This window comes from Chenopodium quinoa, unplaced genomic scaffold, assembly GCF_001683475.1.
Source record: "Chenopodium quinoa cultivar QQ74 unplaced genomic scaffold, ASM168347v1, whole genome shotgun sequence".
NCBI lineage: Eukaryota > Viridiplantae > Streptophyta > Magnoliopsida > Caryophyllales > Amaranthaceae > Chenopodium > Chenopodium quinoa.
In genome coordinates, this window is record NW_018745000.1 from 3,448,925 (window position 1) to 3,474,605 (window position 25,681).

Genomic DNA, 25,681 nt, shown 5'->3' on the forward strand with positions numbered 1-25,681 from the left:
ATTTTGTTCATCAAGGGAAAGGGACGATCCTACCTTGACTGCATTTTGTTCACCAATGCCAAAGCTATTTCAAAGCCTACCACGCATGCTTCATATTAAGCAGCATTGTTGGTAACGTCGAAGTCAAGCTTTATGAAGATTGGGACATGCTCTTCTTTAGGTGATACTAGTAATACTCCAACGCCACATCCCTTTTGGTTTGAGGCTCCATCGAAGTACAAGGTCCAAGTATCATCTTCAGTAACCATTAAGTCTTCATCTGGAAATTCATTGTCTTGTATTGGCATCGAGTCTTCTATTGGAAAGTCTGCTAGAAAGTCTGACACCACAGATCCTTTGATAGCTTTTTGCAGCATAAACCTTACATCAAACTGGGCTAAATTAACTATCCATCTTGATATGCGTCCATTGAGTGTAGATTTCTCGAATAGATACTTGAGTGGACCTAATCGGGATACTACGAAGACGGTATGCACTAGCATATAATGTCTTAGCTTGGTTGTGGCCCACACCAAGGCGAGGCATGACTTCTCAAGTGGTATGTAACGTGCTTCATATTCGAGCATTTTCTTGCTTAGATAGTAGATTGCGTTTTCTTTGCCTTCTACTTCTTGTGCTAGCATAGCTCCCATTGTCTCTTTGGTATACGGGAGGATTTGCGAGATAGGATTTGATCTTTTCAAAGGCATTTTGACACTCGTCATCCCACATTGCTGGTACATTCTTCTTAAGCTTCTTAAAGATTGGTTCACATATCGTCGTCAATTTTGATATGAACCTACTTATGTATTGCAACCGACCAATAAATCCTCGAATCTGTTTCTTGGTTTTTGGCGGTGGCATTGACATGATTGCTTTAATCTTGGTTGGGTCTATCTCTATTCCTCTAGAGCTTATGACATAACCCAAAAGCTTGCCTGAGGTGACTTCAAAAACACACTTAGATGGGTTCAACCTCATATTATATTTTCTTATCCTTTCAAAAAATTTCCTTAAGGTTACTTGATGGCCTACGCGGTCTTTTGATTTCACAATCATGTCGTTGTTATATACTTCGACTTCTTTATGTATCATGTCATGGAGTAAGGCAGTTGCTGCGCGTTGGTAAGTAGCACCCGCGTTTTTCAACCCGAATGGCATTACCGTGTAGCAGTAAGTGCCCCATGGTGTTATGAAGGTTGTTTTCTCCATGTCTTCTTCTTCCATGAGAATCTGATTGTAACCTGCATATCCATCCATGAACGAGAGAAGTGCGTGATTTGCCGTGTTATCTACTAGAATATCGATGTGTGGTAAAGGGAAGTCGTCCTTTGGACTTGCCTTATTTAGATCTCGATAGTCGACACACATTCTTACCCTTCCATCTTTTTTCGGAACTGGGACGACGTTGGCGACCCATTCAGGGTATTTGGATACCTTGATGAAACCTGCAGTTATTTGTTTTTGGACCTCTTCTTTTATTTTAAGTGCTACATCGGGTTTCATTCGACGTAATTTTTGTTTTACATGTTTCATTCCTGGAATTAGTGGTATAGTGTGTTGATCTATTTCTCTATTAATGCCTGGCATATCTTCGTATGAACAAGCAAATACATTGATAAATTCTTTAAGTAAGTTAATTAAATCGGTTCTTTCTTGTTAGTTAAGTGTTAGTCAGATTTTAACTTCTCTTTTATTGGTTGAATCATTTGAGATATCAACCGTCTTAGTTTCTTCAATTACTAGTGTTTTCTTTTCGAGTACTGTTTCCATTGCTTTAATAAGTTCTTTGTCTTTTTCATTGTTAGTTAAGCAATGCTCGTCATCTTGGTTTGAGAAGAACACAAGAAATAAGGAGAAGAAGAAATATTATTGTACTCTGAGATCATTACATCAAAGAGTGATATGTCCTCAGGGACTTGATCACTAACTATTCTAGGAGAAGAGATGGAGGGGGGAGGTGCTACTACTAAAGACCTAGATGACTCTATAGGGAGAGACTCTGACTCAGACTCTGACTCAGATGACTCTTCAAACATTGGTCCTTGCCCTGTCGTGATGGATATCTTCCTTCCACTTGGAGTAGTCACCTTGATAGTCTTGTGCCACCCTTGTAGTGATCCTTCGACTGGATTGATTAGCTTCGAGGGATCGAAGCTTTCGCTTTGTAGGGCTGTTTGAATGAGTGAGGAGTTATCCTCTTTATAAGTTGGCTCATTCTTTTCTCGCCCAAATAATAATCCCATGATGTTAAAGTTAAAGCATGGGGGTTCTTTCTCCTTATGGACAGGAGTTGGGATTTCATCTGTGAAATAACAATCCAAGAAAATCTCAAATCCCGTTTGTCTTATGCCATTTACAACAAATGGCTGGGGAAATTCATGGCATGGATAGTCCTCTCCTTCTTTTAAAAATAGACCATTAAGTGTGAGAGGATACTGATCCATTGGGATTGCCTTCTTTTGACTACGAGCGTCGATACGTGCCTTTGATTTTTCCTGGGCTCGCTTGAGATCTTTCCGAGTCGGTTCGAAACCAAGTCCGAAAGTGTCTAACTTAAGGAGGCCAGGTGATTCCAGCGACTTTTCTATTCCCTTCTTCTTTCCTAGGGTTATCCCAGGAAAATGTCCTTGTTTCTTTACAATAGCATTTACAATCATGTTGGAATAGGTGTCATGGAAAAGAAGGGTCCTTTCATCCTCTTGGATTAAGGAGACCTCTTCGTTAAAGCCCCATAAATCTTCATCATCCTCGTCGTGCTCCACATTAATTATTGGATTTTCTATGGACTTGATTCTCATAGATGAAGCATCGATGGTGATAGGAATTCCCCCAACTATAGCTTTTACTTGTTGGTGGAGAGATGAGGGGACGACCTTTAGGTCATGAAGCCAAGGGCGTCCCAACAGTAGATTGAACGAAGCTTTAATGTCTACTACTTGGAAAGTAGTAGCATGTTCTATTGCTACCACCGTTACATTCATGGTAATTTTACCAAGAGCTTGACGACGAGTGTTGTCGTAGGCCTTTATTCCTTATGTAGACGAAGTTAAATCTTCATCCCTTATGCCTAGCATCCTCGCAGTTCTAAGTGGACAGACTTTGATGGCCGATCCATTGTCTACAAGAGTCATAGGGACGTTCATTCTCTTGCAGACTACCGTGAGGTTTAATGCCTTGTAATGTTTGTCACCGTCTGGAGGTAAATCCTTGTCAGAAAAGGTGATCAAAAAGATTGGACTAGGAAGATCACTCGTGAGGAACTTATCCAACCCCTCAAGAGTGGTGTCAGAATCTATCCCTATTTTGTCCAAGGCATTCATTACATCCAACCTATGTTCTGGAGATGTCGCCAGAAGTTTCCATACGTTCATTTCAACTTTTGTTTTCTTAAACTACTTGACGATATCATTGTCTTCAATGATAGGTATGGGAACTTGTTGTGTGGTTGGCATGGGTTGTGTTGAAATGGGAGGTTGCACTCTCCCAGATCTTGTGAGGACGTCTATCGATGAGTCTTCTTCAGCCCAAAAGTTATCCATGGCGTATGACACAAAAGGTGGAGATCCTACTATGTCTTTTAAGTAAACGTCTTCTTCATCACTGTCCCAAACTCCATTAATATTTGCATCGTCTTCTTGTGGTACTTGGACTAGTTTCTTTTCATCAATCATTTTCTGAATTAAATCCTTGAATTTAAAACAGTTTTCGATAGTGTGACACCCTGATTGATGATACTGACAATAATATCTATCTGTCCTTTCCAATGATTCATATGGTCTCGGTTCGAGAGGTTTGATCTCGCCACTCTCGGAGAGCATTTCGAACATTTGTTTATATGGGATCCCAATTGGAGTGTAGAGTCTATTACTCTTCTTGGGTTTTTCGGTGACTTGTATAGGAAAACGCTTTACCTCATAAGTCGTTCTCATGGGTGTGAATTCTCTCATGGGTTCATCTTTCGGGAGTGGAACCTCGTCATATTTCTTTTGAAGTTCCTTTATAGCCTTGAGAGTTTCACGTAGCAAATGCGATATCATAACAAGGACTTCACCAAATGGTCCAATAGGAGTTATAAGACCTTTTGCATTTAATCGATCAAATGCGGTATCATAACTCATGCCAATAGGAGTAAAGTTCCTCCTATATGGTTTCTTTTGTCCTTAATTGTTCATAGCAAGGACTTCACCTAGGTTAAAATTGCTAACGTTGTTTGAGTGGGTGGTTTTGGAAGAAGAAGGATTGTCGTTCTTCTTGCCTTTCCAACCACTGTTGGAGTTATTGTTGGCAGCTTTCAACTTAGCCAGGTCGTCTTCAATATTGATTCCAATGTCATAGACAACCTTGAAGGTATGGAGATTGTTTTGATACTTGAGATGCTTGGAATACTTTTCTTGAAGGTTTTTGATGAACAACCTTACAGACTCTTTTTCACTTGGCACCTCGATCATCTTAGCTGAGGTTTCTCTCCATTTATTAAAGAAGGAGGTGAAGACTTCGTTTTCTTTCTGCTTGAGGATTTCAAGCTCCCTATGATCAGTCTCAACTTGAATGTTGCACTTGTATCTATCAACGAAAGCGTTTTCTATGGACTCCCAGGTGGAGGTCTTTTCTTTCTCGAGAGAAAAGAACCATTGTTAGCAAACAGTCTCGAGGGATAGTGAGAACAGAGAGGGAAACACCTTCTTATCGATACCCTTAATACTCATTATTGTCTCGAAGGCTCTTAAATGAAAATAAGGGTTATCGGTTTGAATTTCGAGATGTCGTTGGCATTGAACTTCTGAGGAAGAAGATCTTTGTCCACCGAGACCCCTTGTGAAGTAATCCCTTGAAACTTGTAGTCGCTAGATAGCTTGCTTAGACTCTCTTGCATGAGGTCCATCTGTTGTTGCTTCACAGGATCATCGATCTTAAGTGTGAGGAGCTTTAGTGCCTCAGTCACGGTAACCAGTTGGTTCCTAAGCTCATTGACTTCTTCTTGTGTTGCCATTATTGTCCTAGCTTTCCTCTTACGAGCTATGGGTTTGTCGAAAAGTTGGACTTGTACGAAAAGGTTGTCTTTGATTAACCGTCCTTCCTTTCTTGACCACGCGCTGTAATTTAAACCAATTTGCGTTTTAATTACTTGACTCGAATCGACTTGACTTTATGGTTTTTAAAGAGGAAAAAATTAAAAAAAATAAAAATGGGTGCATATATTTTAGGAAAAAATAATGTATGTATTTTTTTAGGGAATAAGTATAGTTTTTATATTGGAGTATTAATATCCGACTTACCCCCCTAAAAAAAATGACGGAAAAAACGCACATACAAGACTCTCTTAGACATGGTCAAAGTGTGTGTATTGGTGTGTGCGTTGAGTGTAAGTGACATGTTTGGACTCTTGTGTAAGACCATGGGACTTAGTGCCTAAACTCAATTAATGACTCAACCAAGTGTTATTGACAGCGAAAATTAACCGAATTAATTAGCAAACTGGTTAATTAGACACTAGATGATGACTCGATCAATAATCCGAACTGTCGTCAAAACGACAGGACTGGCGCCTCTCTTTGTAGTGTAGCGCCAGACGACAAAGTTGTCGCCAGGCGTCGCACTCCACCGAGTGGCGCTACAATTCAGATTTTGGGGCCAATACTGGAGCTTCAATCTGAGACTGTTTTCGGTGTTATTAATGAACAGGGGTATGCCTAAAGTCGTACTAGGTCAATTCTGATTAAAATATTAGACTTTATTTATTCAAATTAATTAATTAATTAATTAATTAGGAAAAGTTCTTTAAGTCATTAATTTATTTAATCTCAACACAAGTCAAACAAACGGTTAAGAAAACATAGTATATGCACAACAAATAATGCACAATTAGTCAAGTAGGCACAATATGATGCAATGAGTTTGCAACCTAACCATGACTCTAGTTCTCTAAAGTTCGGGATATGGTTTAATCAATAAAGGGTCCATGGTTAATTGTCCAGATGCGCCGCGCGAAAGCCTAGCCGTGAAGGGTTGGCGCGAGTGGATGGGACACCGCGAGTTTAGAAAAACTCGCTTCCATGGTTTGGTGAATTAAACATTCTCGGATGTACCCTTTGTTGCTCAGAGCGTTCAATCAGGTAGATGGAGCATGAATTCCCAGGGGGTTATGTCCATATGTAGAACACATATCAATCAGGAAGTAGGATCGAGCAAACAATATGAAAAACTAGTCGAAATTAGAACGCATATTTGTGGCTCGGTATTGGAAGAATTTGGCGCCAGCAAACAGAGATTGGCGCCGGATTTTAGCTGTAGCGCCTGGCGACAGAACTGTCGTCTGGCGCTACAGTTAAAAGTCTGGCGCTAATATTCTGTTCACTGACGCTAATTCCTACATGACTCAGTAGCTTTCTGTGCTCGATAAAATTTTCCAATTTTCGCGCAGTGTTATTTCGGTCCTAGTTGTGAAAATTATTTCTCAAATTTCCTACGTATAAAATCCTATGTTTTAACTCATTACGGATGGTCTTTCCAATCAGATCTTTTTTATGCATATGACAATAATGTTAATCAAAATTACGCATATGAAAAACTTAGAACGTTTCGAGTCTCATCCACTCATTCTAAATCATTGCCGAAACAAATTCAGGAATTAAAATAAAAATCCTCCCCAGTGGAGTCGCCAAAAATTGTCGGTAATATTTCAAGAATTAATCCCCTAACTTGAACCCCACTGTGATCATACACTAAAATACGGTGGCGTCCAAAGGGAAAGAAGATAGAGCAAAAGGGTCGCCAACAAGTTTTTTAGGAACTTGTAAACCGTTCACAGGGTGAAGGTTACACCCCTTAACGATCCAAGAGATCGTCAACTCCAATAGGTCTTGAACCATGACTGGTATTTCGGGGATGAAGGTACAAATCCAACCTAAAAGAGATTGAACCTGCCCTAATAATAGTCCTCCACTTTATTCTGATCGTACTCATGTGCGCTTTCTGACTAACATACAATCAATAGGATTAACCTAAACCTGTTTATCTATGTTGGTTGAATATTAATGCACAAACAAAACTATTATTGGCGATCACTTGAATTATAATCAAATTAATCCTAAACAAGATTATTAATTATCTTATTAAACGTGTTTACAAGTACTAATTCCCTTTAAACATGCATAAAAAGGTGTGATCAAGAAATAACAATAAATATCAAGCAACATAATAATAATCATCATCATAAAAATAATAATCATAATAATAATCATAATAATCATAAAAATAATCATAATCATGTTAAAGCATAATAATAGCAAGATCCTAGGAATGATATTAATAAGATTAATAACAAACCCTAGTATGTCACTAAGCAATAAAAATCAAATACATAGCCCTAACATGATACTAACATGAATAAATATTAGAAAGAAAATAAAAGGCATCATAACAAACCCTAGCATGACACTTCTCTCGTTCATGGATGGATATGCAGGTTACAATCTAACGCAAAAGGCCAAGTTGGTGCCAAACGCTGACCTTGGCGCCAGACGCTAAGGCTAGCGCCAGGCGCCAAGCATAGCGTCAGGCGCTACAGCTGGCGTTTGGCGCTGACTCAGAAATTCACGCGTTTTCTTAAAATCAAATAGAAATTGCCGTACAGGAGGATAAAATTGTATTTTCCCTCAAAAATGTTCTTTGATTTTAATTAAAACTCTGAAAAGTCAACAAAAGTCAAAATATCAATGCTAATTGAATTAGGAATGAAAAGAACCTTCTAGAAGAATCTAGAAGACTAAAACCATTCCTAATTGCATTAGGAATGATAAATCCATATTAGGCCCTCCTCTAGATCATTGGGCCGCATATAAGGCTCAAACCGGGCCTAGTTCAGTAATCTGCCATAACTTTCTCAATATTCATCGGAATTGGGCTTATAATATATCGTTGGAAAGCTCTTTTCAAACCCCATCCAACTACACTACTATTAGACCCATATCATGGACCAACCGAACTGGATTGACTGTTTTCTTAAAATAGGTTTTCAAAAACAGAGAGAAAAGAAAAGAAGTTAAAACTATCCGCAACACTAGACTTTCCACAATTTCACTTCATTCGATTATGATTCGACGTGAAAGGTACTTATCACTGGGTTTGGTTTTGGGAGACACAAATGGGTATCTACACCCATCATATTTGCTGCCCTTATTAAGCAAAAACTCATCAGTTTATTTTCCCATTTACCGTGGGAATTATTCACAAAAGTATTTGCACTCTTCCATCTCTCACCTCCATAATACATCTCCTTCTTCCTCAATTTTTGTGAGATTGTTGCTGGGTTTTATTATTGCAAGGATCATCTTATTTTTCCCTCTTAATTTGGCTGTGAAAATAATAACTTTAATGGGTTAAACCCTTCCCTTTTTCGCCCCCCTCTTGTATGGTTTGTTATACATACGTCTTCTTATTTCAATCTTGTTTTATATAGGTATTCAAGGTCATCAAGAGGACTAGTTCTTTTTGAGTTCTTCTAGTTTCGTGTGTGTTATCGGAAGTTTATCGAGGTAACTAGCATTATTCCATTACTCTAGAAATCATGGTTGGGTTAAGATAAGATTAGATGCGTCTAGGATTAGTTATTTGGGTTTTCGTTTGCGGTTTCGATAAAAACTTATACTCTGTTTGATAGTGTATTTTTGCGTGAGATATACCAGTTGTAGATCATGTATTTTCTTGTTTATCATGTCTATATATATATAGTTGTTTGATCATGTTTAATTACAAAAGAAATTGCACTACAAAAATCAAGCCTTTTAGCGACAAGAGGAATCCGTCGCTAGTTTCAGAAAATCCGTCGCCAAATTTAGCTAGCAACAGATATAGCAACGGAATCAGTTTGTTGGTAAATATGTTGTCGCTAAATGGACTTAGAAACGGAAAACAAGTAATCCGTAGCTGTTTTAGCGACAATTTATTTTCCGTTGTAGAATCCGTTGCAAAGACTTAGAAACGGATATAACTTGCTCTGTCGCTGGAATCAGCAACGGATTTGTCAAATCCGTCGCTGGAATCAGCAACGGAATTGATAATTCCAGCGACGGATTTGTCAATTCTGTTGTAAATTGATAATTGATAATTGATAAATCCGTCGCTGGAATCAGCAACGGAAGTTTTAAATCCGTTGCTGATGGCAGCGACGGATTTGTCAATTCTGTTGTAAATTTGTCGCTAGTGTTGAGACGGAAATAAAATTATTCGTCGCTAAGTGTAATAATGGATTAAAATTTTAATAAGCAATATTGTTTGTATTTTTCCATTAAATATCAGTTTTTTTTTTTTTTTTTTTTGTCACATGATATTAAAAAAGAAAGACAAATTTATTTTTATTTTATTTTTTGAAAGAAAAGAAAGACAAATTTAATACATTAAATCATAAGGGCAAAGTTCACAGTGTAACTTACAAGGGAACATGTAAGCTAGAGTTAGTAGCAAAATATACAAAAGCAGCCTTTTAGACTTAGTTAATACCCAATGCTATATACTTGGTCCAAAATATGCTACCATGAGACTAAGACCTATATTAGAAGCATGTCAATTGTAATAATTAGAGACTTTACATGCAATATATAAAAAGGATCCTTGTTATTTGCACTTGATGATCATGCATCAGTAGGAGAGGATGTAGATGTTGCAGAGTTTGAGATTTTCTTAGATTGGAGAAGCATTTGCACTTGTTGTTCAAGGGCCTTCACAGTGTTTTGAGTTTCGGCAAGACTTTTTTGGGTTTCGACGAGGCTCTCTTTTGTTGCATCAAGCTCTTTCTGTTGTTCCACATTCTCCGTAACGAGATCAATAAATTTGTTTTCCAGCTCCATTGCATACTCTCTTCTTGATTTCTTTGCCCTCTTCTCTTTGGTTACTGGTTTCTCATAATATGAGTCAGCAGCAGCTCCCAAACCAAATAATATTCCCTTGTCATTCCACCCACCAGCAGCCTCAAGGAACAACTCATCTTCAGTTTTATGATTCTCGGTCTCACATTCAAGATTTGCAGCTTTTTTACTATTATAGTTATTCTGAAAAAAAAAGGTTACAAGTACTTAACATTATTGCAAATATGAGCAGATTTAAAATTTCACTTCTGTGCAAGCAAAGACTAAACATGATTGCAAATATGCACATATTTTAAATTCACAAGCAATGAAAAGGCACACTAATTTCCAATATAGTAAATATGAGGTGAAAATAAGATTATTAAGTTAAATATTGACTAAAAATTTTGGCAGCACTTCCCCTAAATATGGACAGCCTAAATTTAAATTTAGGTAATTACGTCGTTTTAATTTGTACATCCTGTAATTTACAACCTATTTCCAATTTTGACCCGTTTCAATGTCCATCATTCCAAGAAATTCAAATACCAATCATCAACCAACAGCTATTGTAAGTTACATATAATTTATAAACAATAATGCAAAGATTAGACAATATCCATCAGACTTGGTTCTCTGAGTACACAACCCATCAAACATAGCTTGATTCTTAAATAAACAATACAACAAACAAAGAATACAATAGCTTGTTTCTCAATAGCTAACATATATCAAGTAAGAATACTCACCCACACTGTTTCTGCATTAGAATTAACAAATCGACCACCACTATCTGCATGGCACTCGAAGTAAAGTTCAGCAGCTGTTGGTTTTCGTCCCAATTTTTTTTCCTATTCATAAAATACACTAACATTAGAACTGCATATAAACTAAGGAGACATACAATCAGTGATACATATCTAAATCAACACTAGAGGTTATTTTTGAGTGGCTTGGTCAAAAAATGGGAAAGACTTAATATATACACTAACATCAAATAAGGAACAATGTATTCTATAATTTATAATCAATCCACTAAGACATCATGTGAAATTCACCTTGCAAGGAAGAAATGGAAGTGACTACTAAACAAGAAAAACAAGAGAAAGTATTAGTGGGTCATTATATGTCAGAATACGTAAACTTGTAGGAATAATATAATAAAGCAACCTCAGGTTTATTACATGAATTTCTACAGAAATATGTTCACTATGGACAACCATTACTATCAAGCTCGTGCTTTCACAAGTTTAGGATTGTATCATATTTTAACAATATATTGAAATTTCAGGTGTTTAGAAGTCATTACCAATTTCAGCCGCTCTTCTTCAGTAGATATAGACCCTTGTCGATGGTGAATTTTTTGGGTTCCATTGCCCATTCGGTTTTTTGAGCATTGCTTTGATTTTTCTTGGAATTCCTTTCTTTTTCTAATTTGAATCATCTCCTCCCTTATGGTAGGAGGGCACCAGTCAGCATTATACTTAGGATCCGTGCAAACCTTCGACACCATATCACTAATACGCCTACTACATTTTGATTTCCAACCCTTCTTAACTTCCTTAGCTATTGATGGGTCCCATGAGAACTCTTGCTGAGGTTAAATATAAAAGATCAAGCAAAAAGGCTATTAATTTGTCTATATTAAATGACAATCAAAACTACTTCAGCAAGTTTGCAACTACTATCTGATACACTAAACAAATATAACCTAAAACATCAATCTTACAAAAGACAAACCTTGAAAGCATTCCACCATCTCCGTCGAGCTTCTAATGGAGTCATAGCCCAATTGCAATATGGTCCCTTAAAGTACGCCTTATATGATGTCTCGGAAACAATATCAGTCACCTCACGATGGGCAAACCTATTAAAGTTGGAATTATCAATATAATCACATATGCATAATAAAAAAAAATTTAAAAAATCAAGCTATAGATTTTTTTCTGTTTACAGTTAATGCTACTCACCATAAACCATTAGGATGCAGGACTGAATCAATTTTTTCAGGGTTACCAGTCTCATCAGATACACTTGTATTAGGCATTGAATCAACTTGGGTTGTTTGGGGCTCCTGGTGAACTGTTGCTTCAGTTGTAGAATTAGGCACCTCATCTTGGTGTGAAATTGTTGCTGCTACATTGGTCACAGGTGTTTGTGGAGCAGCTTGAATGTTAGGCATTTGATTTGGTGTACTCAGTGTTGTGTGGGGCAGGGTACTTGGAGTTATATGAGGTGCAGCTTTAGAAGGTATCTCATGAATCATCGCTTCACTGGTAATGTGAGGACTATTTCGATAGCCTGGAGATCGAATGATCGCACCTCTCCCATTCAGGCCACCTCTACGTCTATACGACATCTGCATGTTAGATATATAAATAAACATTCATAATAACAACTAATTAAAATTACAAATAGACAGTAAAAGTAATATGAATAATAATAAATAAAACTAGATATCAATCCACATAATTTTAAATAAATAAACACATCAGCAAGTACACCAAAATATTTAGTTTAATTTTTAGGTTTGGAGTTGGCTGGCTTAAATTTCAGCATCTTCATCATCGTCATCTTCACCATCAGTATACTCTTCTTCTTCTTCTTCTATTTCTTCTTCCTCTTCCTCCTCCTCCTCCTCCTCCTCTTCTTCTCTTTCCTCTTCTCCTTCTCCTTCTTGCTCAGCCTCATCAACCTCATCTTGGACTATTTCCGAAAGTGATGGAGGATTTTGATTGTCCATTTCTTGAAATGCCAACTCATCTAATGGGGCATCAATGGTACCTCGAGGTTTGACATAAAAGACATGTAGCCATGGATTCCTCTCTTTTTTCACAGTTGGGTTTGGTGCAAAATACACTTGATATAACACTTTTCCGCTGTAGACTTTGTTGCATATAACCTTTGTAACCTCGGAGCAATGGGCAGGTAGTATAACACTTTTCTAGGACTTTTTTTTACTTTTGATCTTGATGTCTTGTAGCGATTTACTTTACAAACACGACATTTTTCAAGATCACTATTCTCCTTCCAAAACAACATACACCCATTAGGACATACATCTATCTTATGGTGAGGTAGCTCTAGCCCATCAAGTAATTTTCGGGTCTTATAAAAAGAATCTGTCATGTTATTAATTTCTGGACAGATATCCTTGATCAATGAAGCGACACAATCAATGGCTTTATGTGGCATGTTGTACTCGCATTTCAAATTAGTTATCCTCGCAGCAACGGACAACAAAGACAACTTACAGCCATCATATAAAGGCTTCTCATCAGCTTTGAGCATGTCAAAGAACTTCTTGAACTCGGGATTTGGTTCTTCCCTATCAGATGATCCTTCTAATGCATATTCCAAATGGTAATTAGATTCGAATGCATCTAAAACCATGCTTTTATATGGGTTTGATGTATCACCGATTGAAGTGTAACCACATTCTGGACTTTTATTGTCAAAGTCATCTTCTCCATGAAAAGTCCATTTGTGGTAATTAGGTCGAAACCCATTTTGGTAGAGATGGAACTTTACATCATCCGGATTCAAATATGGAACATTACGACATTTTGCACATGGACATTTTAATAGTCCATCAATCATGACATTGTCTTGCGTACTAGCAAATTCAATAAATTCGTCGACTTTTTTTGCATAGGTTGAACTAAAAAATTTTCCATTAACCCTTTCATACATCCATTGACGATCTACCATTGCCCTTTGCATCCTTCCGATAAGCTCACTATGTATTCGGAACCTTAAATATAATTTTAGTATTAATAAACACTACCCAAATTATTCTAAACAAAAACCAGAAAAAACAAACAAATAAAAAGATGGTGTGCACACTTCATAAGCAGCACTTACTCAACAAACGAAGTACACATAATACATATCTTCATTTAATTATATTTTAATTAAATAAGGGAAAAAATTAAACTACTTTTACATGTAACAAATTTGACTTTAGCTAAATTTAAAACTTAAGTCAACTTTAATCCTATAGCTAGTTGAATCAAATACTTCATATAAAAACCAACAATAATATATGTATATTAAACTAAGTTATAAACAATGATGAGCCCAACAAACAACCTACATACAAGATTAGAAAGCATACTTCAGTCACCAACTCAAATTAAGATAAACAAGGGGGGCATCTTTAGCAATACCACAAATTTCACTATATCCCCACTAAAAATCAACACATAGACCAATAATTATAAATATTTAAAATTAATAGCCTTATAATCTGATTTGAAAGTAGCTAGCAATTATCTTAAATTGATAGATTTATCATTTAGCTCACAGTTATGTAACAAAGATAAATTTATAGCACTAATTCACTAAAGACATATAATTATATTTAACTTCAATGGAAAAGAGTAAATGTTGGCACCCTTCTTGAACTTATTCAGTGAACTATTCAAGAGTACGTAAATGTGTTATTAAACTTATCAATCCTCACCTAATTTCAAACTATGACAGTATGTGTGCACTAATTAATATATATAATCAACTACAATCCAAATTGCCAACTACTCATTTCAAGCTGGATTTAAGGGACCTAATGAAGTACTCCCTTCCTGTCAAGTTTTGCTGATATTCGTAACAACTTACCCAATTTCTAGAATATCATAAGAAAGAATTAATATCTGATTATATCTAGTTTCCATATCCCTGAGCAATACAACGAGCTCAAAATTCCAAAAAAAAAAAAAGGAAAAAAGGGGATAAGCTAAGTAAGCAGTAAGACAAACAAAATTCAACCAAATTGTAATTAACAATATAAATATACACACTTAAGTAGTAGATCTTCATATCTCTGTATAATCAATTGTAATTCAACCAAGAACTCAAATAAAGCACATGCCATAAAAATTCAAAAAGCACATGCAAAAGTTTCAACTCCAATAACTCAAATAAAACTCATCAATGGCGATAATTTCAACTCAAATGCCAAATTCCCAAACAATAACATGTTAAACCAAAATACCATTTATAAATTAATAAAACCCTAAAATCAATTGATAGATCTACATACCTTGGACTGTTCGACAGGTCCTTAGGAGTTGTCGTTGGCCGTCTTCACCATCGTCTTCACCTTCGCCGTCACCGTCAAGAGAAAAGAGGAGTTAGCAAAGTGGAGTGAGAACTTTGTTTTTGGGGTTTACAGAGAAAAGAGGGGAAAAATTTTAAGGCGGGTTAATGAAATGTTCAGCGCGAATACTCGAAATTTTCAAGAAATAAAAGTTGCTGACTTTTTTTTAAGAAACCTCTAGATTACCTATTCTCCAAATTTTTTTAAAACAAAAAAAATAAACTAAGGGACGGATTACATTTTTCTGTCGCTGCTTAGCAACGGAATATTTTAATCTGTCGCTAAAGTTATCGGCGGATAAAATATTTCCGTCGCTGACTTTATTTAGTGACGGATTTTTATAATCCGTCTCTATATTAGAAACGGAATCAAAATTGTCGCTATATTTCCATAGCTAAAAAGCCTAATTTTTGTAGTGTTGGGTTGAGATCCTGTTGTTAGTTCCTTCGGTTGAGCATGAATTATGTATGAACTTCGGTATGAATGTATGTTGCCATTCTTGTTGGTTTGTGAGTGAGCTACTAGTCAATTTCAAGTGGATTTTTGTAGCCTTGTTTACATGTTTAGATTCCCAAAGCATACATTGTTTATCTTAAACTAGTTTATTGTTAATCATGCTCTATTTTATTCACCTAAGGCTAAACTAATTTGCTCCATGATGTATTATTGTTACTGTTGCAAGTTTGTACAATTTATTATGATCCTTTGGCTAAGTGTTTCATGCTTAGATTGATTAATTTCATGTTTAGCTAGTGGTGTAATCATAGGTGGTTATAATTGAGCTAAATATTTTAACAGTTGTCATGCTTGATGGTGGCCGAAGGCTGGTAGTTCAATATATTAAGGAAATCTTTCATGTTTAGTTGATTGATTGTAGTGTTAAAATTACATTATGAGTAATTAATTTTTATTGTATTTATATGATTCTATATTTTATTTTGTTGTATAGTGTTGGATAACTTACTACATATTTTAATGAGTCGGTATAATGATGGAAATTGTGACCAAGGATTAATGTTAATTTAAATTATGAGTGTTTATAGAGTTTTTTAAAAAACATGGTTTTAAAGTGTCAAATAAGTTGTCGACGTCGTTGTGCTTTAAAGTAGAATAACACTGTTTTTAGCACCGCTTCGCCAAGGGTTGTGTCCGAATGTATTGTGATATTTTGTTATAATTAGCTTCGTACCCAAATTCTAACAATAAGAGTGACATCTTAGTATGATATATGGGTTATTTTATATTTTGAAGAATTTTGAAGTTAAACTCTTTTGAAGGATTTTTATTGAATTTTGGTCTTAGAAGTAAAGACCTGCGGTACTTTAAATTGGGGTTGATGATCCCTAAATGTGTTTTAAATGATTTTTAAGAAGTATGTTTATAAATTTCATATATTTTTGTGAGTGTAAGACAACCATTGGGCTGCGGAATTCAATGATTGGAACATGCCCACATCTTGGGCTGCGGAATTCGAGGTGTAATTTTCTAGGTTAATTGTTGTCGTCCGGAACTACTCGGGCTGCGGAATTCGAGTAGGAAAACTGGGAGTTTGGCCATTCTCAGACGCAGACGGCTGCGGAATCGTCTGTAGGTTCGCCCTGACAAACCTTTGATGGTGGGCTGCGGATTTCACCGGCGTTCATATTTTATATGCTTGCCTCACAATAAATCTTATTTTCAAAAAAAATTAAAATTTATTTATTTTAAAGATACTATTGATTTGGGAAGGGAAACTTTATAAGGGTTAATTATCGTTTGTATGAGTTACCATTTGTTTGGAGTTGCTATATTTATTCCGAATTCTTGTGGTAATATTTTTTTTTTACGTTGTTCTATTCACATGCTTGATCTGTATTATAATCATGACTCCATGTTTTATCTTTTCCACGAGTTTAACTGGTAATTATTAATTTAGTTGTTGTTCCTACATGTTGTTAAGTTTTGTGCTGGTGTCTAAGCTTTTCTGTACTTAGCTTTGTATTTCTACAAGTACTGGGAGAACTGCTAGTTACTCCCCACTGATTGTGGAACCTTAATGTTATTTGCAGGTGAAGAGTAGTTCCTGTTGAGTCTGGGCTGAGAGCAGAGCATTTACATTATTTCTTAGCAGTGTTATAGACTTGCTTTAGTTGTCTTTAGACATTCTCTTTTGGGATTTTCAGATTTGAGGATTGTTTTCCCTCATTGGAAGTGTTTATTGTTTATATGGGATTTCTTACACTTTACTTTATTTGTCTCAGATATTTTAATCATTGTCTTTATTTCTTTTGGGTAACCTTTAGAGTGACATTTCCGTCTCGACGTTTTTTTCCGCTAACGTCATGCCTTATGTTCTAGACGGGGTGTTACAACATTGCTATCTCTTGGATACAACACCCATTTGAGCAGCCTGTTTTGTTGAAAGATAAGATAACATATGATGAAAAATGAATTCAAGTACTTCGGATATTCGATCAATACAACTTGTTTCCTTATCATCCATATTCAAGCAGCAAAATAAATCACTGAATTTGCAAGTTAAGTTATGTTCAGACCCCATTAATACAAACCTTGCATAAAATGAGAAGCAATTAAATCCCAATAATTCAGAACAATGATTCTATAAATCTGTAATCCAAATCCAAATTTTGGAGAAAAGTAAATTCCAAATAAATTAGCAAATTAACATAACGAATTAAGGATAAAAAAAAAAAAGCAAATCTACCTCATAATATTAATACGAGTACCATTTATGTAAGGAATTTTTAAATTATCACCCAAAAATGTAACCATTTTTGAACTAACCACCCATTAAATTTTTTATTTTAAATTACCACCTGTTAAATTAAATAAATGTTTAGATTACCACTCATTTCCAAAATCTGGTGGATTTTTCGTTTGTGGGCCCCACCTATCACTTATTTGACCCTTTTTACTGACTTTTTCCCGTTTTTTCTCTTTAAAAAAGCTCTCCTAACTTCAATTCACATTTTTTCTCTTTGAAATTTGGTTGAATTTGGAGATGGAAATGTGAAATAAAGTATATAGAGCGTTTTTAAAGAGAAAAATCAGGGAAAAAATAAATCAAAATGGTTTAAATAAGTGTTAGGTGGGGCCTACAGACGGAAAATCTACCGGATTTTTGAAATGGGTAGTAATCTGAGCATTTATTTAATTTAAGGGGTGGTAATTTAAAATAAAAAATTAAACGGATGGTTAGTTCGAAAATGGTTACATTTTTGGGTGGTAATTTAAAAATAAACCTTTATATAATTAACAAAGAAGAACACAAATTACTTTATCTTGAACTGAAATTGTTAAAAAATAAGATTAATTGTTACTGTCATTTCATCGAATAATCAACCAACAAATTAAAAATGGGGTTAGGGTTTATTTTCTTAAAAAATAATTTCGGCATGAAATCACCAATTAGCAATTAATTTATAAACATTGTTCATACACAAAATTAAACATGAATAATAACAAATGATTGATAGCAAAAAGAAAAAAAAACGAAAGTTAAAAATATCTTTAAAAACTAAACATAAGCAAATAACTGCAATTAGTCAGCTTTACGAAGAATTGAGCGTAGAAATGGGAGTGAAGTTTAAAAATTTTGATTGGATGAATTTTTTTTACTGGATAACACTCCATACCAAGCAAAATTTCTGATTACTTGGAGAGCTTTGCTTTTTATCTTCTTTGAGAAATTGGGTTCTAGGCTTTTAGCACTAGCTTTCAAGAGAAGCTATGTTTACTCCCTTTTTTTTTCTTCTTCTTCTTTCTCCAAAACTAGAGTTGAAATTGAATGTAATTTAAGGAGTTTAATAAACTACTCCCTCCGTTTTCCATTAATCACAATGATACAGTTGTTTCTTACATTTTTGTTTTATGCATTGAAAGACTTTCCCTAATGGTTAAAAATCAAGTTGGAAATGGTAATTAAAAGCCTATTAAAATTGGTGACGATATTAGCATTTCCCATCTTTTTTTTATGTCGGTGATGTGTTTCTCTTTGCTAAAAATTACGTTGACAATGTTGAGGTAATCAAGGATACCCTCCTTGATTTTTTATCTAAGTTCGGCCTTTACATTAGTCAAGCTAAGTGTAAGGTTATTTTCCCCAAAAAGTGAGTATGTCCCTTAAATTAGCCATCCTAGATGCCTCTAATATTAAGGGAGCTCCTTCCTTTGGAAATATTTGGGTGTCGAAATTAGTCCTAATAGACTTAGGAAACCCGAGTACTATGAACTCTTATTTAAGACTAAAAATAGGATAAAAGGGTGGCAAGCTAAGCTTCTTAATATGGCCGGGAGATGTACTTTAATCAAGTCGGTCCTCAACTCTTTTCCCTTATATTCCATGCAAACCACCCTTCTTCCTATTTCTGTTGTCAATAATCTTGAGAAAAGTTGTAGGAGATTCTTATGAAATAAGGTTGATAGATCTCATTAATTACCGAGAACTAGTTGGGAGAAATTTTTTCTTCCCTTGGGTTTGGGGGGCCTTGGAATGCGAAATCTTAGGTTATGGAACTTGGCTTTTATGGCTAAAGTAGCTTGGAAGATTATTCATAATCCGGATAAACATTGAGTTAGAATTCTTAAAGCTGGGTATTTCAAGTGATCCACCTTTTTAAACTGCTTCTCCAATGCTAACCCTAGCGACTCCCCCCTTTGGAAAGATATTATGAAAGGTATAAAACTCTTGTTGAGAGGAAGTTCTTAGAGGATTGAGAATAGTAGAGATGTTTGTTTATGGCATCACTGCTGGGTGGGGGAAAAACATGTTTATCTTCTTATCGATACCCTTATTCCGGATTCCATTGCCCATTGGGCTGTTAATAACATTATCTCTAATGACCAATGAAATACTAATAGGATTAAGCATATTATACCGGAGTATTTATGTACTTTAATTGAAAATATTCCCCTCCTGATGGTGGTTGATTTAGAGGACACTATTTGTTGAGGTAAGGAGATAAATGGTCGATTTCAATCTGTAGTGCTTATCAACTTGCTAGTAACTTTAATAGTCATCTCTCTTTTCCTTCGATCAAGTGGAAACTTATTTGGCACCTCCAAATCCCTTATAAGTACAAGATGCTTGTGTGGAACATTGCCGACCAAATTCTCCCCGTAGCTACGGTTCTAGCTAGAAATATTTGTGACTTTAATTCTATTTGCACTAGGTGTAATTTAGATGATGAAAGTCATATGCATTTGTTTAGAGATTGTATTAATTCTAAAGTCTTGTGGTCAAGATTTTTTGGAGGTAATAAAATGGATAATAACTTTAACTACCATACTTTCTTTAATATTATATGGGAAGGTTGGATAAACTATAACCTTTCTCTTCGTACCAATTGGAAAACATTTTTCTGGGTGACCATTTGGCACATTTGGAGAGTTAGGAACTTTACCGTTTTTCAACTTGCTATGCCACGCCCTATATCCATGTTTAATGGGTATATGATTGACTTGGTTGCAAATATTAACTCTGTGGTACCTGGTTTTTAGTGGAAAAATATTAGTCTATAAAGGTTCCACTTAAGTGTCTAATAAGACTTATAAATAGAACTTAGAGTCGCCACCTTATTTTTATCCGAATATGGAAGGATTTTAAAACAGTCAATTTTAAGAAATAAAACTTACAAAAAAATCAATAGTTAACTCAATAAAGATAAATAAGGCACAGTGTTCGGGGTTTAGGTTAAGAGAATCGAACGTCTGGAACTCGTCTTCCCTTCCGTTCTAAAGAATGGGCTCTTACTATTGCGTTGTTAAAAATCAAGTTTTAAGACATGTTAATTACAAAAAAATGATATAATAATTCATATTAGGTAGGTTTGAGCACCAAAATTTCACTACGTACCGATCAGTGAGATTTTGAATTCACTCACGGATCAAAACCTTTGTAGTTCAGGCATATGCCATGTTTTAAATAGCCATTTCCATTGGGTTTTCTAATTTGGGTAGTTGACATAAACGTCACTTTTTGTAAGTGGGATATTATTAATCTTTGACGGATTCACTCATAAAAGTAAATTGAACCACTTTGGTTGAGGAAAATCACCCCGATTAGTGATCACCAAAAATGCCTTTTGAAGAAGATAATTCAACAAATGCATCCCAATTGACGACTTTTTTAGTGGGAAAAGTTAGTTTTTGGAGTGAAAATTGTATAATCTCACTTTGGGTTTAAAAACACACAGGGGGTGTTTGGAAAGTGGGAATTGAGGGTGGGATTGGGAATTTTAATCTCAATTGAAAAAATAAGCCTTGTTTGTTTGGTGGGAATGGGAATAAAAAGGGGTTTGGGAATGGGAATATTTATGGGTGAATTCCCACCATTTTATTACCTAGGATGGGAATGGGAATAGGGGAAAAATGACATTTTTGCCATTAATGAAAAGAATGAAATAATAATCTTAGTAAGGGTATTTTTGTAAAATTGTTATTTATTCCTTACATATTCCCACCCATTATCCAAACAAGGTATTGACATATTTTCATGTATTCCCATCAATTAATTCTCAATCCCATTCCAACCTTGAATCCCCAAACTCCCATTCCCACAATCATCCAAACGCCCCGTTGGGGTAATTTTGGTAAGGTTTTAAGGGTTATGTGTTTAGACTTAATGGAATTGACCAAGTAAAACACGACACCTGTCAAGGCCTTACTTCCAAATTAAAGGGAATAATAAACTATTTAATCATATCCGATTGTAAATTAATCCATCGGGTAATTATAATAGGATATAAGCTTATTTTTATGGAGATTGATAATTGTCCCAACCTTATACAACTAAATAATTAATCTTAACCTCATGTTTGGGAATGAGGCCATAACCTTATATTAAATATCATTAATTATTAGAAATAAACAAGCAAAGTTATGATTCATTCTTGTGTTACAAAAGGATTTGAAATAAGAAGGTTCACAAAATTATAAAAGAAAATAGAGTTTGTTAAAACTTTTATTTCTAAAGTCTTCTTAAAATGAAATTAAAGTCCTTAAGACATCACTTATTTTGAAAATCATCTTTAAATTAAAATTAAAGATTTTTTAAACATCTTTTAGATTCAGAGTTTGTCAAAAATTCTTATTTCTAAAGTCATCTTTAAAATAAGATTAAGATTTCTTAAAAAAACATTTAGAATTAAAGCTTGTTAAACTCTTATTTCTAAAATCATCTCTAAATAAAATTAAAGCATGTAAAACTCTTGATAATTAAAGTTACATAAAAAAATAAAAAATAAAACATAATATAGTGTAATATAGGTTCCATGACACCAGTAGTTTTTTGGAAATAAATTAATACAATTTAAGAAAGCAATTAAGAGAAAAAAAAAACGTGCCTTTTTCATCTCTTTGATAGCTTACACTAAAAAAATCACTATAAACCATAGAAAAATCGAAAAATTAATTGTGAGATACTGTTGGAAAGCTCTTGAAAAGTTGTATCATTTGAGCTAAATAAATAGAACTTCTTTTGGGCGCAAGGGTTATTTCATAGGCCATCTTTGGGACGTGGTAAGTAACTCTTCACTCTTGAACATCCTTTACATAAACTCTTAATTCCTTAGGTGTTTAAGCTCACTTTAAGAAGGAAATTATTTTTTAAAAAATATATCTTAGACAAACACATGGATGTAATAATCTTTCATATTTAAAATGCATTAGAAAGAGATGCTATGCAAAATGCAATTAACTCCCCTCTTTGTAACCTATTGCCTCACCAATAGGTTTGGCTTTCTAATTTGGAGTAATAAAAAATTTAGGGCTAATTTAGCACCTAACATCGTCATTACCCCTATTGGTATCATCACATGAAAACAAACACATTAGTTAGCATAATAATAATAATAATTAAGGAAATTAAGAAAGGAATAAAGATAATACCTTGAGCTAGATGTAGCAATTTTTTGGATAACCTCTTTTGTTTATCAAGAATGAAAAGATGATAAATCCTTAATTAAAATGCAATAAAAGAGACTAAGTGATATTTTTTTTTGAGATATTAAAAGAAATTAGTGCAAAATAAAGCTAATGAACTTTTTTTTTCAATTATAGAATAAACTTGAAAAATAAAACTAAATCTTAAGAAATAATTTTTTTTTTTTTGGTTTTAATATAGAATAGAAACACTTAAACAATTAAACTAATTTTTTAACAAAGATGAAAATAACAACAATAATTGAACTTGGAATATTTTTGTTTTTTGTTTTATAGGAATTGAAGATAATAACAATACTTAAATTTAAGTAACAACTTAGTTATATAATACTTTTAATAAGCTAAGAATTTAAAAATAAAGGTAAATTAGAGAGATTTTAACTAAAGCAAAATATTAGAGGGGAATTTTTTAGAGAGAATTTTTAGAGAGAGAATTTGTAGGAAATTTTGGTGTGTTAAAATGAGAAAATTAAGGTGGTATTTATAGGAAAATAAAGGGGTTAATTTGTAAATAAAAAAATAAATAAAATATAATTCAAGGATTATAAAGGTAAATATCAAGATTTTGGTAATTATGAGAATCTTGATATTAAATTCTTTCGTTTTATATGTAAAAAAATTACTTAATCTGTTTTGCAACACTTAAACTTATAAAATAAAGAAAACCGTAATTAAATCAGACTTTAATATTCATATAATAAGAAGGTTCTAAAATGCCATGGTATAACAAAAAAGAAAATATATAACCAAGTCATGTCACAACTCAAAAATACTCACATGGTATACGTATGGCAGAGTGCTTAAATTTATGTAGTGACTATTATATTACCAAGGTACTAAGACAATACTTATAAAATAGACATCTCCCTAAGATGTCAGCTCTGAACGTTACACAAAGACATTAGGTAATAATACTATTAGGGTTGGACAAAATATTTTCAGAGCTTAAAAAAAATAATAAAATAAAATAAAATATAACCCTTGCCCTTATTAGACTGTACATCTAAATTACCAAAGAAACATCTAACCATACGACAAAATCTTATAAATAAAAGAATTACAAACAATAACCCTTACTAAAAGTATAAAGTAAGCTAAATCATATAAAATCATAAGATTGACATGGTCAAAGTGAAAATACACATGTAAAATCATACAATATTAAGTCATACGACATAAATTTAAGGTAGTCAAGAGTAAAATATATTCCCTTAACTAAATGACCTTTAAAAAAAAGGCTAAACTCTTATCTTGCCGCACTCTACTAAAACACAAAATTAAATTTATCATAGTCACAAGAAAAAAATAAATAAAAGATACAAAACTAGATCAAAACAACAGGAAAAGAATAAAACAGAAGACGGAATTCACGTCAGCAAAAAAAGAGTAAAGGAAAATACTATTTAGATAGTGTCAAATAGTGTTTTGAATAGTGATAAGAAATATGTGACGCGTATGAAATCTAGCTGTCCCAATTAGCGTCAGATAAATATTGATACAATTGATCCAAATTGAAATTTATTGTATACAATATTAACCACGGGGGATAAAAAAGGTAAAGTTGTTTCACTATTGACAATGTTCATCAAAATTGACGAAAGGATACAAAAACTAGACTGAAATAAACAAGTCATATAAAAAATAATAAGATAAAAGAAAAAAAAAAATCAAAAGTGAAATAACCATAAAAGAAAGATGTCAGAGCCATGAATCCCCTATCAAAGTGGAAGAACAATTGCAGCTAAGGGTGATAATTCTAAAGCTACGCGTAACAAACATACCCAATTATACACATGTATCCCTCTTTTACTCTCGTCCATACAACACCTAGATAAATACCGACGTGTTTGGTCCAAACTTGTATTTATCGGAACAAGTATTAGTTGTGGAATAAAAAGACGATGACATTTTAACAAGTGTATATAAAAGGAGGTCCCTTTAGCACTATAACATGTAGTACCTATTTAGGTGTGGAAATTTTTGTCATTTCTCTACATTGGTTGGGCATGAGTCTTAAGAGTAGGTAAGCTGGCGAAATAACGGAATATTGTACAAATCACAAAAATTACTAGATAAGAAAACTCTATCACGCTAAGTGAACATACGAATACACTTATTATACTCTAAAGGAGTAAACGATGACATTATCCCTTGGCGAGACAAAAAAATTGTACTTTATACTATACGATTATTATACATATATGTATAAAAATTACGATATAAAATACCCACTTTACTATTTAAAAGAAAATTACCCTTATCCAAAATCTCTATTCACCAGTTAATTCTTATCTTCTTTCATCTCCCTCCTTACTCGAAAAAACCAAACAAAAACCACCATTAATTTCGGCCACCATGTTTCAAGATAACCAAGAAGATCAACCTATCTTTACTTTTGAGGAAGACATGAGGATGATACTGGTGTACTACATGTACATTGTGGGGCTAGTGGTCCTCCTAATGGATGTATTAATTTAGTTGATAATTCACAAGTAAAGCCCGAAAATTACTTCGGTGGAGCACGGTAAAAATGCAGGTGATGTTAGCTGTACTTTAGTATTTTGTAATTTAGTAGCTTAGAAGAAGTACAAATTGTAACATATATTTTGGAAATTATGAATAAAAATCAGTATTATTACTCGTTTTCTTTGTTTTAAATAATAAAAAAAAGTCGTTAAGTTATAAAAATACTTGGCAAAATAATAGTAATTATTTACAAAAACAATAGCTATAATAATAAAATATAATAATAGTGATAATTACAAAAGTGGGATCAAAATTTGGTGTCTACAGATTGCCCCACATTAATTGAGTTTAA

The 25,681-nt window shown here is 34.0% G+C and overlaps 2 protein-coding genes across 3 annotated transcripts; both read right to left on the reverse strand.

The window, feature by feature from the left end:
* Positions 1-9,358: 9,358 nt before the first annotated feature.
* On the reverse strand, positions 9,359-15,135 carry LOC110707504. Of its 2 annotated transcripts, none has more exons than XM_021885519.1 (6): positions 14,866-15,135; positions 11,795-12,172; positions 11,565-11,691; positions 11,134-11,418; positions 10,574-10,675; positions 9,359-10,028 (listed from the first exon to the last, which is right to left on the reverse strand). In XM_021885519.1, exons 2-6 carry the CDS (start codon positions 12,088-12,090, stop codon positions 9,612-9,614), a joined length of 1,227 nt encoding a protein of 408 aa, XP_021741211.1. In that variant the 5' UTR covers positions 12,091-12,172; positions 14,866-15,135; the 3' UTR covers positions 9,359-9,611. The 2 variants fall into 2 exon arrangements, with proteins under 2 accessions (XP_021741211.1, XP_021741210.1); XM_021885518.1 differs by having other exon boundaries at positions 11,795-12,183.
* Positions 12,657-13,535, reverse strand: LOC110707492. Its single transcript, XM_021885501.1, has one exon. It carries the CDS (start codon positions 13,533-13,535, stop codon positions 12,657-12,659), a length of 879 nt encoding a protein of 292 aa, XP_021741193.1.
* Positions 15,136-25,681: the final 10,546 nt, after the last annotated feature.

What these genes read in the sequence shown, in the direction of transcription:
- LOC110707504 (XM_021885518.1), bottom strand. Translation starts at nt 12,183, where the DNA reads ATGTCGTATAGACGTAGAGGTGGCCTGAATGGGAGAGGTGCGATCATT. An exon ending in CTGCATCCTAATGGTTTATG is followed by an intron (nt 11,692 to 11,794) that starts GTGAGTAGCATT and finishes CAACTTTAATAG; the next exon opens with GTTTGCCCATCGTGAGGTGA. An exon ending in AAGAAGAGCGGCTGAAATTG is followed by an intron (nt 10,676 to 11,133) that starts GTAATGACTTCT and finishes TTTTATGAATAG; the next exon opens with GAAAAAAAATTGGGACGAAA.
- LOC110707492 (XM_021885501.1), bottom strand. Translation starts at nt 13,535, where the DNA reads ATGGTAGATCGTCAATGGATGTATGAAAGGGTTAATGGAAAATTTTTT.